Source organism: Zootoca vivipara, chromosome 6, assembly GCF_963506605.1.
Source record: "Zootoca vivipara chromosome 6, rZooViv1.1, whole genome shotgun sequence".
NCBI classification, from domain to species: domain Eukaryota; kingdom Metazoa; phylum Chordata; class Lepidosauria; order Squamata; family Lacertidae; genus Zootoca; species Zootoca vivipara.
The window spans coordinates 67,771,883-67,788,215 of record NC_083281.1 but is presented as its reverse complement, the minus strand read 5'-3'; the positions used below and the strand labels follow the sequence as shown (position 1 = coordinate 67,788,215).

The window sequence follows — 16,333 nt, the reverse complement described above, 5'->3', positions numbered from 1 at the left end:
CCTATAATCTCATAAGCGAGGGTGCTTTGGAAAGAATCAATTCAATCAGCTGTTCCAAAGTCACTGTTCGCTTTTAGAGTCAAAACCTCTTTTGGTGGAATCAGAATATGGCACACCCCAGACGGATACATGTCACTCGCTGGAATTTCGAAATCTGATCCTGGCAGAGTCTGAGTGTGTATATCTAAAGCACCCTTTTGCCTCTCTCAAGAGAGATGGCTCAGTGCTGGCTGAGGATGATTAACTCATGATGGTTTCCTGAAATGCGAAACCCCTTTGTGTGCCTAGGAACACCCTATGGCCTGCCTCTTCTCACATCTGTCTCTGCTGCTCCATAGGGCTGCTGCTGCCCTGGTCCCAACTGTAATGTTTTCTTTACAATACTGTTCATGCATCCTGGGCTGCTTAATGGCCACTGGAAACAGCAGGTGTATAGGACTGTTGACAACCTGGAAGCTGTAGGCTAGGGCAGGAGTTGGAAACCTGTGGTCCTCCAGATGTTGCTGGAGCCCCCAAGTCCCATTCTTCCTAACCATCAGCCATGCTGGTTAGGGCTGATGGGAGTCCCAACAACAGCTGGAAAGCCACAGGCTTTATCCCTGACTTAGGGGGCTAAAGCCGACTCACCTAGCACTTTGCTTGAAATATGCTGCCTTAGGTTTACAATAATGGACTGAGCATTCAATGGCAGCTCATCCCACCATTTGGAAGCAGAACTTCTTATATCTGTGGCAAAACAGAAAACGGGTTAAAAATCTGGGCGGGGTGTTTGTCCACCGCATTAACATTAAAGTTTTAAGATAGAATTGTCTGGGTGGATAAGAAAGTCTTCACTTGGTGCTAAAAGGACACAAGACTTGGCAATAGGGGAGAGAATTTCACAGAGAAGTCCACAGTTGAGGTACCACCACTGAAAAGGCCCTTTGTCTCAGAAGTGTGTAGCGGGGAGCCACTAAATATTGCTTCAATATTTGGGAGTAGGTTGCCCTTCGTATATCTACATCCTAAACCATATGGGTCTTAAATGGTTTGAAGCTAGCACTTCAGATTGTACTTGGAGACAAACTATTAGGCAGTGGTGCTCTGTAAGTGAGATGTGTTCTATTCAACCAGCCTCAGTCAACAGTCTGGCAGCTGTATAACAACTGCCTGGGCCAGTTGATGTTCTGTGGGTGCAGACACTACCTACCAGAGTTGGAACACTTCTGAATCCCACTGAATCCCATTAAATCAGGGAGAAGGAAAGGCACTTAGCTTTGGCTAGATCATGGCCTGTGTGAAGGTTTGATAGAGCACTGTTTAAAAAGCATCTTCCTTTATAGCAGTTAAAGTTGAAGGTATAAGAGCTGACCTTTCCTTACTTGGAGAAAGACAGGGTAGATCTCTGGGTTGCTGCATAAATGAAAAGTTCCATCTGCCAACTTCAAAAAAACTTTAATTCATTTTTGCAGTTACAAAAAAACAACAGCACTCTATTCTCTGCTCTATGAAGCACCCATTTTAAGCCCCAACCCACATGCACCCTAGCCTTAGGAAACTTTCCTCAGAGTATATGTTTGCAGCTCCACTCTTTCAGAAAGCCGTTGTCAGTGGTGTTTCAGTCTTTAGCTTCCTTGGCCTGATGCAGGGAAGAAAAAATAGGTGTCGGCAGTTCGAATCGCCACGACAGGGTGAGCTCCCAATGTTCGGTCGCAGCTCCTGCCCACCTAGCAGTTTGAAAGCACGTAAAAGTGCAAGTAGATAAATAGGTACCGCTCCGGCGGGAAGGTAAAGGGTGTTTCCATGTGCTGCTCTGGTTTGCCAGAAGCGGCTTGGACATGCTGGCCACATGACCCGGAAGCTGTCTGCGGACAAATGCCGGCTCCCTTGACCTATAGAGCAAGATGAGCGCCGCAACCCCAGAGTCATCCGCAACTGGACCTAATGGGCAAGGGTACCTTTACTTTACCTTTTTAATAAACAGAAGTCAATAAGCAGAAGTCATTTCTGAGATTCCCTCCTGTAATCCTCTTAGGAATGTTCCTAGAAGCAGAATGCCTGTGAACTAGGACCATTTCTGATAATGATCAAGGATGCTCTAATAGCATGGGCATACAGTCTCTGCTGGTTCCCTCTGTTTCTGGGCTCAGTTCAATATGCTATTCAGCTCTATGGCTCCATCAATGCAGAGTTCCTCATGGCTCAATTTTATCCCTTATGCTCATGGGTGTAGCCAGGATTTTTGTCAGAAGGGTGACCTTTTGTTAGGGGGAGCAGAACCTCAGTTTGCTATGTATTTTTGATTGGGGGGGGCAGCTACACCCATGCTTATGCTATTTAACATCTATATAAAACCACTTATTAGGGCAGGCATCCCCAAACTGCGGCCCTCCAGATGTTTTGGCCTACAACTCCCATGACCCCTAGCTAACAGGACCAGTGGTCAGGGATGATGGGAATTGTAGTCGAAAACATCTGGAGGGCTGAAGTTTGGGGATGCCTGTATTAGGGTCATTCAGAGAAACCCATCTTGGCCTTTCTGCAGTACTGAAATCAGAAGACCTATTTCAAGCGGGTGCCTTATTTTTGGCACCGAGCTGTCCTTTTCCATAGAAATACTGTGCTTCTTTCTTTCAGGTGTCCGAGCGGCTGAATCAACCCGGCGTAGCAATAGGTTTGGCTTGGACTCCTTTAGGAGGGGAGATCATGTTTGTAGAAGCCAGCCGCATGGATGGGGAAGGCCAGCTGACTCTGACTGGGCAGCTGGGCGATGTCATGAAGGAGTCGGCACATCTTGCCATCAGCTGGCTGCGCAGCAATGCAAAGAAATACCTACTGACAAATGGTATGTGAGAAGGCATAAATGGAAAGATCTGGTGCATGCTTCATGCATACATAGAATAGGTTTTGAACATGTCTGGCTTTTGCTGCCCGCCTCGGACTATAGAAGTGGAGGCCATCAAGCCTCTGGCAGCCACCATACATTTTTGGCGGAAGGCATTTTTAGCTTGGGGCAAGTTGCAATAGGAGACTGTTGCATAGTGGGGGAGCAAGTGCTTTGCATGGAGAAGGTCCAGTTTGGTCCTCAGCACAGCCCATGTAAATTAGCCGCCAAACAATACTAGCCTGCTCAGTTTTTTTACTAGCCTACTTTTTACCCGTAAGAAGAACGGGCAGAGAACAAACAGAACAGTCTGTCCCAACTTTACCACCCCTTTACCAGTTAAAATCAGGTGTATGATTAGCAAGCTAGCAACACAGTAGGTTAGCTAAGAACAGCGCTGACATGTCTCCATCTTATATTAAATCTCTTTATGCCACCACTTTGGTTAACCCAAAGAACCTTATAGCAACCCAATGTAAAACAGAAGCTTTTCTTCTTAAATTTCTCTTTTGGGCAAGGGTTTGATCTTTAGGAGTGCTTGGAATTGAATTAGTACTGTATATTTTGACACTGCTGTCTGGTTATATTAGTCTGGGAATTCTATTTTTTTTTAACTCCCATACTCAGGACATACATAAACTGAAAAGCGGATATAAATGTTTCCAACTAAACAAAGAATTTGTAAATGGCCTCAGCTGGAAATTCCATATTTAAGAACAGTGCAGCTATTAAAAACAGCAGAGTATTGGCTTTGAGCGACTTGCCTTCGTATGAATGTTCTGCACCTTGGTTTCTTAAGGTTGCTTTTACAAAAGGCTAAGAATGCTGTTTTCCCCCTAGCTGCGTTTTTAAGATGTGCTCTAAGCCTCAGCCCCTCATCTGTAATATGGGGGTAATGCTAGGCACATGAAAACATTGAAAGCTGCCTTTTGGTCCACCTTGCTCAGTACTGCCTACTCTGACTAGCAGCATCTCTCCAGGGATTCAGGCAAGGGACAGTCCGTCCTGCTTGGAGATGCCAGGGGTTGAATGCATGCGAAACCACGTACTCTACTCATGAGTTACAGTCCAGATCCACTTTACAGATCCCAAAGGTAGTGTGTGTTTTCAAAGTATGCTTTGAAAACTCAGGACACTTCCTAGCGATGCTCAGTGTGTTTATGCAATGGTGACTTTGCCTTAGGCTTAGCAGAAAGCATATCCACCTGGGGAGCCGATTTTCACCACTGGGCCCCTGCCTAGTGCAGCCCTCTGTGCCATATCTCATACTATTTCAGTGTCCCCCAACCTCAGCGACAAGGAGTTTGAGGGGAGGGGGGCCTAGGCAGGTAGGCACGATTGGCAAAAATTGGGTGCCCCACCTTGTGCAAGCCACCGCAGGTAATAGTCCTAACAAATTTTATCATTCACTTGAAGATTTATCCAAGTGAATTTACTATTGACTGACTACTTCGAACAGCATACATTTTTGCCTGATCAAAACCAGCAATTCTGAAAGAAACTAGTGCTTTTATTGCCTGCTAAGAAGCATTCCTCCTCACATGTGCAGAAGACAATGCTGCTGCTGAGATGGCCCTTATTCAGCTACAGTTCTTATAAACACTTTAAAAAAATTAAAAGTAACTTTAAAAAATATAATCTGCTGCCCAATTAAGTAGGGGCACCATTTTTAATCCTATCAATTTATTTTAGTACCACGGAAGAGTGTTTGTACTGCTGTTAAACTGGTTTATCTGGGAAAGTGTTTCCAGATTCAAAGTGTAGCAGAGTATATTGACACAGGTGTTTTCTTCCTTAATCGTTCTGTCTCGTCTCCCCCTCCTCCTCCTCCTCCACCACCACCACCCAGCACAGATCTCCTTTCAAAGGCTCTGCTGCCAAGTGGAACAAGCATCTGGAATGCAAGTCCTCCAGTGATGTGGTTTGTTTATTTGTTTGTTTGCTTTCCCCCAAAGAATAAAAGACCAGAAGCACCACAGGTTTGAATTTTCCACACTGAACATCTCCCCTCCCCAATTCTTTCTTAAAGCTTCTGGAAGTTTTGATCTCCTTGACAACACAGACATCCATCTGCACTTCCCAGCTGGAGCTGTCACAAAAGATGGACCATCTGCTGGTGTTACCATAGTAACCTGCCTTGCCTCCTTGTTCAGTGGGCGGCTCGTGCGTTCAGATGTAGCCATGACTGGAGAAATTACACTAAGAGGCCTTGTTCTTCCAGTAAGTATTCTTTGCAGATAACGATATTGTTGAGGCTTTCTATCTCTCTTATCTCATCCCCTGCCCCACCCCTCTGCAAAACAAAAAAAACAACACACTGCACATTCCAATACTAGTTCTAATTCTTTAATCTAGTCATGCTACTGAAGGATGTCTGGTAAAGTTAGCACAGTTCTACAAAACAAACACTTAGCACATACTTTTTTTTCAAATCTGCTCTACATTAGCGATCTGCCACAGGCAACATTTGCAAGACAACAAAGAAGATAATGGTAATTTATTCTAGCGGGTGGGGCTAATACTGTCAGATGTTGCCTAATTGAAAACTGTGGCCGCATCAATACTTTGTTCTCTGGGGAGCTGTTGAAGAAGGAATTCTTTTACCAGATTCAGCCAGTTTTACTTCCTTCCCACTTCTCTTCTTGATGACAGCTAGGAATACCCCTAGATCAGACATGTTCAACCGGTTGACCGCAATCGACAGGTAGATCCCTGGGTGCTCCTGGTAGATCGTGGTCGATCGCGGGACCCTTATCGATCTCGGGATTAAAATAACGAGGGAATGAATTTTTCCGACCCCCAACACCCTCTCTCTGTTCCTCCATCGCGTAAAGTGTTTGTGCGTTTGGCATTTGTTTCTGTTGATTGTGGATACGATCATTGTCTTAATCTGTGCGTGCATTTGTTTTGTTTTCTTCTTCTTTTTTGGTGAGCGATGTATGGCATTTCCCACCCAAAAGCTCAACAACTTTTGTCAATCTTCCCCAACAAAAGCCTAACAACTGTGGCTCCTCCTCCCTCTAATGTCAATGGGCATATCACTGCCAGATTTTTTAAACTGGGAGTAGATTGCAGTCCCTTGGGAGTTGGACATGCCTCCCCTAGGTGTCTGGTTAAACACCGCTTCCAAGAACTGGGAGTGTTGCTCACTGGGCAATATGGTTTGAGCATATGATGCCAATCCTGGCCCGACCACTGGCTGACGGTTAGTATCCAGGTCCAATTCATAGTGCTGGTTTTGACCTACTAAGGTTTTACCTAATAGGTTTTGACCTATTAAGGCATCTCAAGGCAGCCCTGTTTAGGGAAGCTTTTAATGTTTGATGGATTTCTGTATTTTAGAATTTCTGTTTTTTTGGAAGCCGCCCAGAGTGGCTGGGGGAACCCGGCCAGATGGGCGGGGTATAAATAATAAATTATATTATTATTATTATTATTATTATTATTATTATTATTATTATTATTAAGTCTTAGATGGCTCAGGACCACAATACCTCAAGGACTGCCTTTCCTCGTATGAACCGACCTTCAGCCCCTCTTCATGTGTTTCCTCCACGAGGGGGTAGGAATATGAGAGTGGGCCTTTTCTGTGGTGGCTCCCTGCTTGTGGAATGCTCTCCCCAGGGAGGCACGCCTGGCACCTTTGTTTAATTTTGCCTGGCACCTAAAGACATGCAACAATCTATGTAACTGTAAACCACTCTGTGATCCTGAGATGGAAGGCCGGTATAGAAATTTTAATAATCATCTTCCTTTTAAAGAGGCACTACTTGTGAATTTCATTATAATTGCCCAAAATCTTCTATCATAGTTTGCTACAAAAAATAAATACAGTGGTACCTAGGTTTATGAACACAATTGGTTCCAGAAGTCTGTTCATAAACTGAAGCGAACTTTCCCATTGAAAGTAATGGAAAGTGGATTAATCTGTTCCAGACGGTCCGTGGAGTACTTAAACTGAAGCGTTCATAAACTGAAGCGAACTTTCCCATTGAAAGTAATGGAAAGTGGATTAATCCGTTCCAGATGGGTCACGGAGTACTCAACCTGAAGCGTACTTAACCCGAAGCATGGGTGTAATTGGTTCCAGAAGTCTGTTCATAAACTGAAGCGTTCATAAGCTGAAGCGAACTTTCCCATTGAAAGTAATGGAAAGTGAATTAATCCGTTCCAGATGGGTCCGTGGCGTTCGTAAACCGAAAATTCGTAAACCGAGGTGTTCATAAACCGAGGTTCCACTGTACAAAACTGACTCATGCCTCAACTAGCCCCGGCCATTGTGATCTGAAGTGCTTTCTGGAATGTGCATAGTGTTGGTTGACGTCACCAACAGCAAGCAAGAAAACACTCCCTCTTCCATGTGACATTGCAAGGCACCATTCAGCCTGCAAAGAGCAAGTTTGCACTGGACTAGAAACTGACTAATCTCAGGAATTAGTCCTATGCCAGTTTCAACCCTTATTCCATTCGAGACCTTTTCAGGATTGGTCATTGGGCTAAAACTGATGATGGGGCTTTTCTGCTCCTTTCCCTCCCTTGAGGTTGGTTTCAGGTCTTGTGCAAATCCAGTATTTACAGTCTTAAGTGTTCTCATTGCACAGGCTGGGGCCAAATGGGGTGGCTAACTGCTCTCATCCCCAATGCACACAAGAAACAAAAACCAGAATCTGCATAGCAGTTACAATTGCTTTGTTCTGTGTAGATCAGCAAACAAATGATTCAGGTTAAAGGCAGTCCTGTTGGTTAATGATCCCAGGGAATGACCTGAAGTCTCACACACATCACAAAGCAAGCCTTCTGCAGCAAAATAGCTTCAGCTCTGTTCAGTTCCTAGGTGAGACACCATCTAGGAAACTCATGCAGTCTTTAATGATGGAAAAAGGTGGGATATAAATTTGATTAAATAACACATAGCACATAGTCCAGGGTTACATGTGTTTTTGTGTCCCCCTTTAAATCTGCACGTGACAAACCCAAATTATGTATATGTTTAATACATTTTATCTCTTCAACAAGCATTCACATAATTTGGATTCTTTAAGGAAGGATTGGAGGGAACAAATGGACATGGAGACAAGAGGGGAGTTGGCAAGAAAACACTGGAGTACCCGATATGATGCAGTGGTGTGTGAAAACATTAACTAGTTGAGAAAATTATTTGTACATCGCATAGTAATAACACAATGCCTTAATTCTGCCAGTAGCATCCTCCTTAAACTCTCTCCGCTCTCCCCATTTCATTCTGTTTATTTAAACAGGTTGGAGGAATTAAGGACAAAGTTCTAGCAGCACACCGAGCTGGACTAAAGCGAATTATCATTCCTCAAAGAAATGAAAAGGATCTTGAGGAGATTGCCGCCAACGTACGGCAGGACCTGAATTTTGTGATGACAAGCTGCCTGGATGAAGTTCTTAATGCCGCTTTTGATGGGGGATTTTCAGCCAAGACAAAACTTGATCACTTCAACAGTAAACTCTAAGCAGATTGACTTGGGCTCACTCAAGGAACAAAATGCAAAGCTGATGTTCATCTGGCAGGCTGCAAAAAAATGTGAGAGTGCTTAAAAGTGGCCAACACTGGAATGAGATTAGAATGTGTGAAAGAGCTCTTCTTCATTTGGCATTACAAACTTGCTGCCCATTCTTACTGGTCTTCATATGCATTAGTGGACAGGAGGCCAGAGAGATAGATTTGAATGCTAAGCTCTTAATTGTTAATCCCCTGTGCAATTATGGGGTAGACTGATACAGCAGCAGAATATCCAATCACACGAGCCTTCATGAAATCTGCCTGTTAATTTATTAAAGCCTGCTTTCTACCACACACACACCCAGAGCCTGATGCAAATGTTGAGATTTTACCTTGCTTTAATATCAGAGCTGTAGTTAAACTGTCACTGATGCCAAGCTACAGTATTGTTCACTTCAGTGTTTTTTTTTATGCTGAATGGGTATGCAAATTAATTAGTTGTGGTCTTGCACATGGGATTGTCCTGAGGTCTCATTCTCACAATAGACCAGGGACTTACAGCTTTGAATCATAGGAGAGTCTATGAAACTAGAAGTCTAATTTAGAACTGTCTAGGAAGTGTTGCAACAGAGGTGGCGAATCGTGTCTTCACCATTGGCCTTGCTGGCTGGGAGGAGTCCTACAACATTTGGAGGTCCAAAGGCTCCCCCACTCCTGCTTTAGAGAGTGACTGCATCAAATTTAGTCTGCTGCCCCGCTGCTCCTTTGACTGCTTTAAATTAATGAAGTGATTCATTTGAAATGGTAGAGGAAGAAGCAAAGCATTTCTAGACAATATATGGCCTGGCTGATTTGTTAATAATAGTGCTGTTAAAATACTGTTTAATATCAGAAACTTAACTTTGATTATTATAAAAGACTTTTTATTGCCTTGAAAAGTTGTAATGAGATCAGACACAAAATAAAGAGCTGATGGTACACAAGAGCCAATTTTCCTTTCAGGCTGAAGGTTCTCCTAGCACAGATAACACTTTCTACATGGAATGAGAAAGAGCCACAGCTACAGTGGTTATAGTTAGGGAAACAAGTACGGTATATGAAAGAGAGAGATCATTCTGGTAAAAAAAGGGGGAAAATAATTATCTATTGATTGCCTGAAGTATCTCAAGAAGCCAGCTGGCTCACAGGGGCATTTCTGAACAGAGGCTTGTTAGTGACATAACAGCTGTGAGAGATGTAACACACAGAAGAGAATGAGGTCTCCCAGACTGAGCAGTAGCAACTGTTCCCCCTGAGCAGCCCTCTGGCTGTTGGACTCTAACTCCCATCAGCCAGCCCCAGCCAGCATGGCCAATGGCTAAAGATAATGGGAGTTGTTGTCCCAAAATATATTGTGGATGGTCCTCATAGGGTGTTTTCAGAGCACATTCATTCATTTCCACAAAGGAGTCCATTTGCATGTGATACAAAATGGGTCGTTTACACAGCCCAGTCACCTAAATAATGCTCATTGATTATTGCAGGGATGAGGAACTTGTGGCCTTTTGGACGTTACTGTACTCTTAACTCCCATTATCCCTGAACATGCTGGCTGGAGTTAATGGGAGGTGGAGTCCTACACCATCTACAGGACCACACGTCCCCCACCCCTGGGTTATTTGAAGCTCTTACTTCTCTAAAAACCTTCTGTTTCACACAGAGGCCACACACAATGACTTCCATTTAAATTACATTTTAAATAAGTTTTTTAAAGGTTATATAGCCTTACGTTTCACAGACGTTTTCAGTATTCTGTTTCACATAAAAGAAGTTCTTGTAAACATCCATCCATGTAGCATGGCATGAATAAAGAACAGTGCTTAAATGTCATATGATACTACGCAAGACAGCACTAGCCCTGGCCTTGTTCCATGGAATGTAGATTGGGCATGTGAGCAAGAGACGCATCCTTCACAGGGCTTAATATATGGCTGCAATTTTGGCTTTTAAGAACTCCATGTGCAACACTGTACTTGACTAGAGTACAAAATCATACCATAGGGACGGAAGGGGTTTTTTCTTAGCACACCCAGTGCACAAAGGACGAGGGGTTCTGCAACCCACCTCAGGCTACAGGCACTTTGGTTTGATTGATAGATTTGAACACACGAGCAGCACTACTTTATTGTACAAAGTTGTGGGTACAATTAGTATTTATGGGAATTTTGTTTTACAAGCATGCAAGGCTGCAAGCAGGCACTTCAGATATGCAGTATGGATCACTTTCCACTGCATTTTATTTATTGCCCTTTCAGCTGTTCCTGCCCCTCCCCCATCTTCTCCCACATCAAGCAGGGCAAATCTATTCTGGTCATGAATAGCTCAGGGCTTCTGAAGTCACAACCTCATCACACCCAGAGGTATTTGATCAATGCAAGATTGCAAACGATACTGGTAGGGTCAGCTTGCTTAAACCATTTTTGACACACCCACTATTTTGACACTCTTGGAAATATGCTCCCTGTCGCAAACTGTAGGAGTTTAAATGGGCCAGCTGCAATTCCTTTTGTTCACTCTCAAAATAAGCTTTCATCATAATTGCCCCACACAAGCCCAGCTTTTGGGTTATATATTCAGTACTGCTCCTTAATAATGTTTTCAAAGCCACTGGGAAATTTTCATTAACTTAAGGCTGCACAATTCTGTGCACTCACTTAGAAGCAAGTCTCAGAGACTGCAATGGGGCTTGCTTCTGCTGGTAAACGTAGGATTGCAGGTTTATCATGACATCAACTGAAAACAATCTAGTCAAGTATAGCAACCCTCACCCTAAGACAACTGAGTCCTGCAACAGAACAATAGATGTTTTAGAACTCCTAGTAAATATTTTACCTTTGAGTGTCAACCAACATACAGAGGTGATCCAGTCAACACTCTGTACATGGGGTTGTAGCCAATTCAAGAGTGGACCCAATAAAAAGGGGGGGGGTAAGTTAGGCATATCCATTACTTTCAATGGATCTGCCCTAAGTAGGAAAAACACTGGCAACAACTTTTGATAAACTTTTGATAAAACCCCTCACCAAAAATACTCGAGTAAGCTTTGTAGTTATGGGATAAGATGACCTCCTAATGGAGAGTGAGATAGTGGAGTCCACTTCGTTTCATATTGCAACCTGTGCTTTTCAACATGTTCATTTATAGATGTGTTTGATAAAAGTATTTATGAACAACTAAAAAAATATATACAGTATTGTGGTGTAAAATAATAACAATAACAATAATAATTTGTTAATTTATTATTTGTACCACGTCTATCTGACTGGGTTGCTGCAACCACCCTGGGCGGCTGATTAAAATCATTTTAAAATCATTAAAAATTACCGTATAAAACACAAAACAAATGACCAACCCTGAATCAAAGTAATTCTCTACAAAACACTTGACAACAAAACATTGTAATTGCCTGTTTAATTTCCATAGGAACAGTTATCCAAAGTACTAGTGCCATGATGCTAGAAGCTTTAGTTCATATACACACTAAACAAAAATGAGGATGGCATTTGATTATTGTAGTGATAAAGAGACAAGGCAAGCCATGATATTCTACTTCCTCTGTCAGCAGCAAACAAAAAAACCAGTTTCTGAAAATCGCAGGAGGAGAGTGTGCTGTTGCACTCAGGCCCTGCTTGCAGGCTTCCCATAGCCTAGATGGTGATCACTGTAAGAACAGGATGCTGAACTAGATGGACCTTTTGGACCAAGTCTGTGGGGCTCTTCTTATGCAGTGTATCCTCACCTTCTAACAGATGCTTAAAAACCTAGACAGCCATGTGAGGATACTGTAACTGTTAGGTACTCAACTCCCCACTTCTTGCCCTATTTTTCCTTCCCAGCTGACAGTCAACATACTGACAGCTGACCATGCTCCATTATCATCAGACTAAATTTGTATTGGGCCACTGCAGAAAAGGCCCTCACTAGAACTTTTTAAAAAGGTAAAGGTAAAGGACCCCTGAGAGTTAAACCCAGTCGTGAAGGACTCTGGGGTTGCGGCACTCATCTCGCTTTACTGGCCGAGGGAGCCGACGTTTGTCCGCAGGCAGTTTTTCTGGGTTGTGGCCAGCATGACTAAGCCGTTTCTGGCGAAACCAGAGCAGCGCACGGAAACGCCGTTTACCTTCCTGCCGTAGTGGCACCTATTTATCTACTTGCACTTTGACGTGCTTTTGAACTGCTACGGTAGGTTGGCAGGAGCTGGGACCGAGCAACAGGAGCTCACCCTGTCACGGGGATTCGAACTGCCGAGCAAGCCCTAGGCTCAGTGGTTTAGACAAGAGCGCTACCCGCGTCCCTAGAACTTTTTAGACAAGCCTTATTTAAAAGGGAGAAAGCAGGGTATCCAATTAGGGCACCAGGCAGCAAATGCATATACAGATGAAGGCCCTCCTCTTCCTAAATATATTTTCTCCAGACAGAGAACTGAAGCCCTAAGGGGAAGAGACACACACGCCACTCCTGGAGTTTCCTTTCTCTTGGCTCCCGTTAACCAGCTTATTTTTATCGTTCTTGAACCCTGCTCAATTTGTATTTGTCAGTGGGAGATTCTTCCTTGGCTCAGAAGCGGAGAGATTCCTCAGCTAATCTTTTCCCTCCTCTGCTCCTGTAGAGCAAGCTTTGTGGGAAATTTTGCCCTCAGACCCTCACTGCTAAGGAATGCAACCCTTTGTCTTCCTGCTAGCCAGTCTGGAGACACTTGATGAGAAAATTCTCCAGGCGCCCCTTGCCTCTCCTGGAATGGGAAGCTACCCCGCCTCAAGTTATAGGAAGCCACTGGCCAAGGCAGGAAATGTTAATGGAGAACTGGGAGGGGGAACTGACTGAACTTCACTTTTGAAAAAGCTCTGTACTCTCCCCTTCCAACACATCAGAGTCATGAGCAAGCTGCTGGGGATTGCTATGATACCACCCTTGCCATCTACTCCAAATCCAGGGCATGAAAAAATTATCTTGAACCAGAAGGGAAGTATTCCTTAGTGCAGCAACTCTTAACTCCCTAACTCTGGTCCATAAGCCACATTCAGGTGGTCCATGCTATAGCCCCATTAGATATCATGTGTTTAATTGTACTTTTGTTGCTTCTTTTATTGTAACTCTAAATGCAGTTTACTGTATTATAATCTGAATTCTACGATTCAAACTGCAATACAGTGGTACCTTGGTTTACAACCATAATCCGTTCCGAAGGTCTGTTTGTAAACCAAAACAGGTTGTAACCCAAGATGTACTTTCACCAATGGGGCCTCCAAAAAAAATTGTTCATAATAATAATAAAAAAGGGTTGTAATCCAAAAAAAGGTTGCAAACCGGGAAACAAACCTCCGGGCTTGACGTGCTTGTAATTCAAAACGTATGCAAACCAAGACATATGCAAACCAAGGTACCACTGTACAGTATAATACAATGTAAGAAATAAAAACAGCAATAAAAATAGATTAAGAATGGTACAGCATCTAGCACAGCACATTAAAAAAGGCAATCTGAAATATCAGAGCTATAGTTAAATTGTCACTGATGCCAAGCTACAGTCTTATACTTGAGTAAGCTTTGTAGAAAGGAAACTGGAATTTCAGTAAAGGAAGGTTGCAACAGGGATCAACACTTCACTAGCCCCCCCCCCCAACCCAAAAATTCCACATTACAACCAAATGTTCATAGGGAGACATCTCCAACCAGGGAGGCGGCTTTAAGATACTTCTCCAAAATGTAAGAATGAATACACATCTCCTGTCCCATTGGTTAATGAATATGTGGCCATAATTCTGTTTCAGCAGTATTTGATGCCACTGTTTCCACCCTATTTTTCCAAGGTCTGTGCAGGCAGCCACTGTAGGGGGCTCAAGAATGAAAAGCAACGAAGTAAACACCTCCTTTTTAATACAGCCAGGCTGAATCACTGTCTGTTTTGAAACTGGTATTTCAAAGAGGGGAAAAATTCCCTCCAACTATTGCATGTATACATGAGCTGAAAGCAGTCAAGGACGGGGCCTAGGGACTGCCCTCAACACTGTGACATAGAATAAAATTGATGCTCTGGAAAACCTACTTTTTTCATTCTCTCGTTACATGTCATAGCAACATAGACTCATATACAAAGCCCCACACCCATATGCTAATATTTCATTTCCATAGTCCATTTCTGAATTTAACCCAGCAAGTATAACAGGAGTCTCCAGTAACAAAAGAGATTCAAACCGGTCTAACTTGCACATCAAAAGCCAGGATGTTAAGTGTAGTATATGAACAAAGGATCTGAGATTTGTTTACCTCTTTTGTTCTCTCACTTCTCTGACTTTCTAAGCAGGAAGGTTTCAACCCTAAACATACCATTACTAGGAAGTAGATCTTACTAAAAACAGTTGGTTTTACTCACAGGTGAAGATGTGTAGAAGAGGGCTGCACACATTTTAAAACTGTTACATAGGCAGTCTATTTTCTCCATTAAAAAGGGCACACGGAGACAATCAGGATCTGACTGCAGTGCATTCAGCTTTTTTTTAAAGACAGTAACAACATTGCCTCACTCCTCAAAACCATTTTTATAAACCTGGTAAAGTAGTTTGCCTCTAATGCTGCAGGAATGGCTCTCACATCAAGCTGCATGGGAGTGAGAAGCCACAGGGCAACAAGAACCAATCAGCAGCTACTTTCTGTTTCATTAAACAAATGTGTGGCATTCATCTTGGACCATTTAAAAAGACTTAAAAAAATAAAAATGTCTGTGCATGTCAACTAGAATTGCTCCCCAAGTGATCTGGATTTTTTTTTTTAAGAAAAGAAAAATCCACCTGAGACCTTGGGAGAGCTGCTGGTGATCAAGGTATACACTAGCAGCTTAGACAGACTCTGAGCAGCTTCATTATGACTTGGCGCATAGTTTGAAGGCACATAGTGCAGCTAATTTGCTGACGCTAAGCAAGTTTAAATCTGGGCAGTGTCCGAAAAGCTTCCATGTTCATTGCTTTGAGTTCCATCCCAGAGGACAGGGGAGATATACATATTAAAAATACATGTCACCCTATTTATACTGCCACGTGGGTTTCGCAAACATTCCCAGAACACCAGATAATTCAGGTAACGCAAAAGAAAAAACCTTTCCAAAGTCAGTAGTGCAGTAGTTCAACACCTAAATCCTATATGGCTTGGATCCATGTTACCAGAAAGATGATCTCTTTTTGAACCTGCCCTGGTGCTAAGATCTGTGGGTAAGCATCTTTTCTTGGTCCCATCAACATCAAAATTGGTGGTGACAGGAGAACAAGCCTTTTCCTATATTGTGGGATTCCCTCACAAAAAAGGTTAGACCAGATCTCTGTTATCAGTTCACCAGTAGGTCAAGAACTTCCTATTTAGACAGGGCTTTGAAAACCAGGTGCAGTTTATGTTCACTACTGGGCTGCTTGCTATCAGGGCAATCAGTATGTTAATACTGCCTCTAAGTGTGTTTTACCGTATTTTAACTACAGTGGTACCTCTACTTACGAATAACTCTACTTACGAATAACTCTACTTACGAATGGAGCTCCGTCCGCCATTTAGATAGGATTTTTTCTACTTACGAATTTTTAGATAGGGTTGCTTCGACTTACATTTTTTTTCTCCCAATGCATTCCTATGGGATTAGACTTACAATTTTTTTCAACTTACAAATGTGCGTTCGGAACGCATTAAATTCATAAGTAGAGGTACCACTGTATTGTTTTTAACTATATTGTTTTTATTACAGTACTTCATATTTTAAAATGTTTTTAAAACTGTTGTAAGCCGCCTTGAATCCCAACTTGGGAGAAAGGTGGAATAGAAATACTCTAAATAACAAACAAATCCAGCATAACTGGCTGCAGTATGAACAATGGTCCAAGGTGCCCTCTAAGTATATTTGCAATGTCACAAAGAACAGCAGGGCACAGATTCTCAGAAAACATGCAGCTGCCAAGATGCATGCCATTTCACTGATGGCC

General features: G+C 42.9%; 1 protein-coding gene across 1 annotated transcript in view; it reads left to right on the top strand.

Moving 5' to 3' along the window:
• Positions 1–8,791, top strand: part of LONP2 (lon peptidase 2, peroxisomal) — a 46,263-nt gene extending 37,472 nt beyond the window's left edge. Inside the window, exons 13-15 of the mRNA XM_035117610.2 lie at positions 2,617–2,824; positions 4,893–5,083; positions 8,122–8,791. Coding sequence (XP_034973501.1) covers positions 2,617–2,824; positions 4,893–5,083; positions 8,122–8,343 — 621 coding nt within the window. The 3' untranslated portion in view covers positions 8,344–8,791. The remainder of the gene's footprint in view (positions 1–2,616; positions 2,825–4,892; positions 5,084–8,121) is intronic.
• The last annotated feature ends 7,542 nt before the right edge of the window (positions 8,792–16,333 follow it).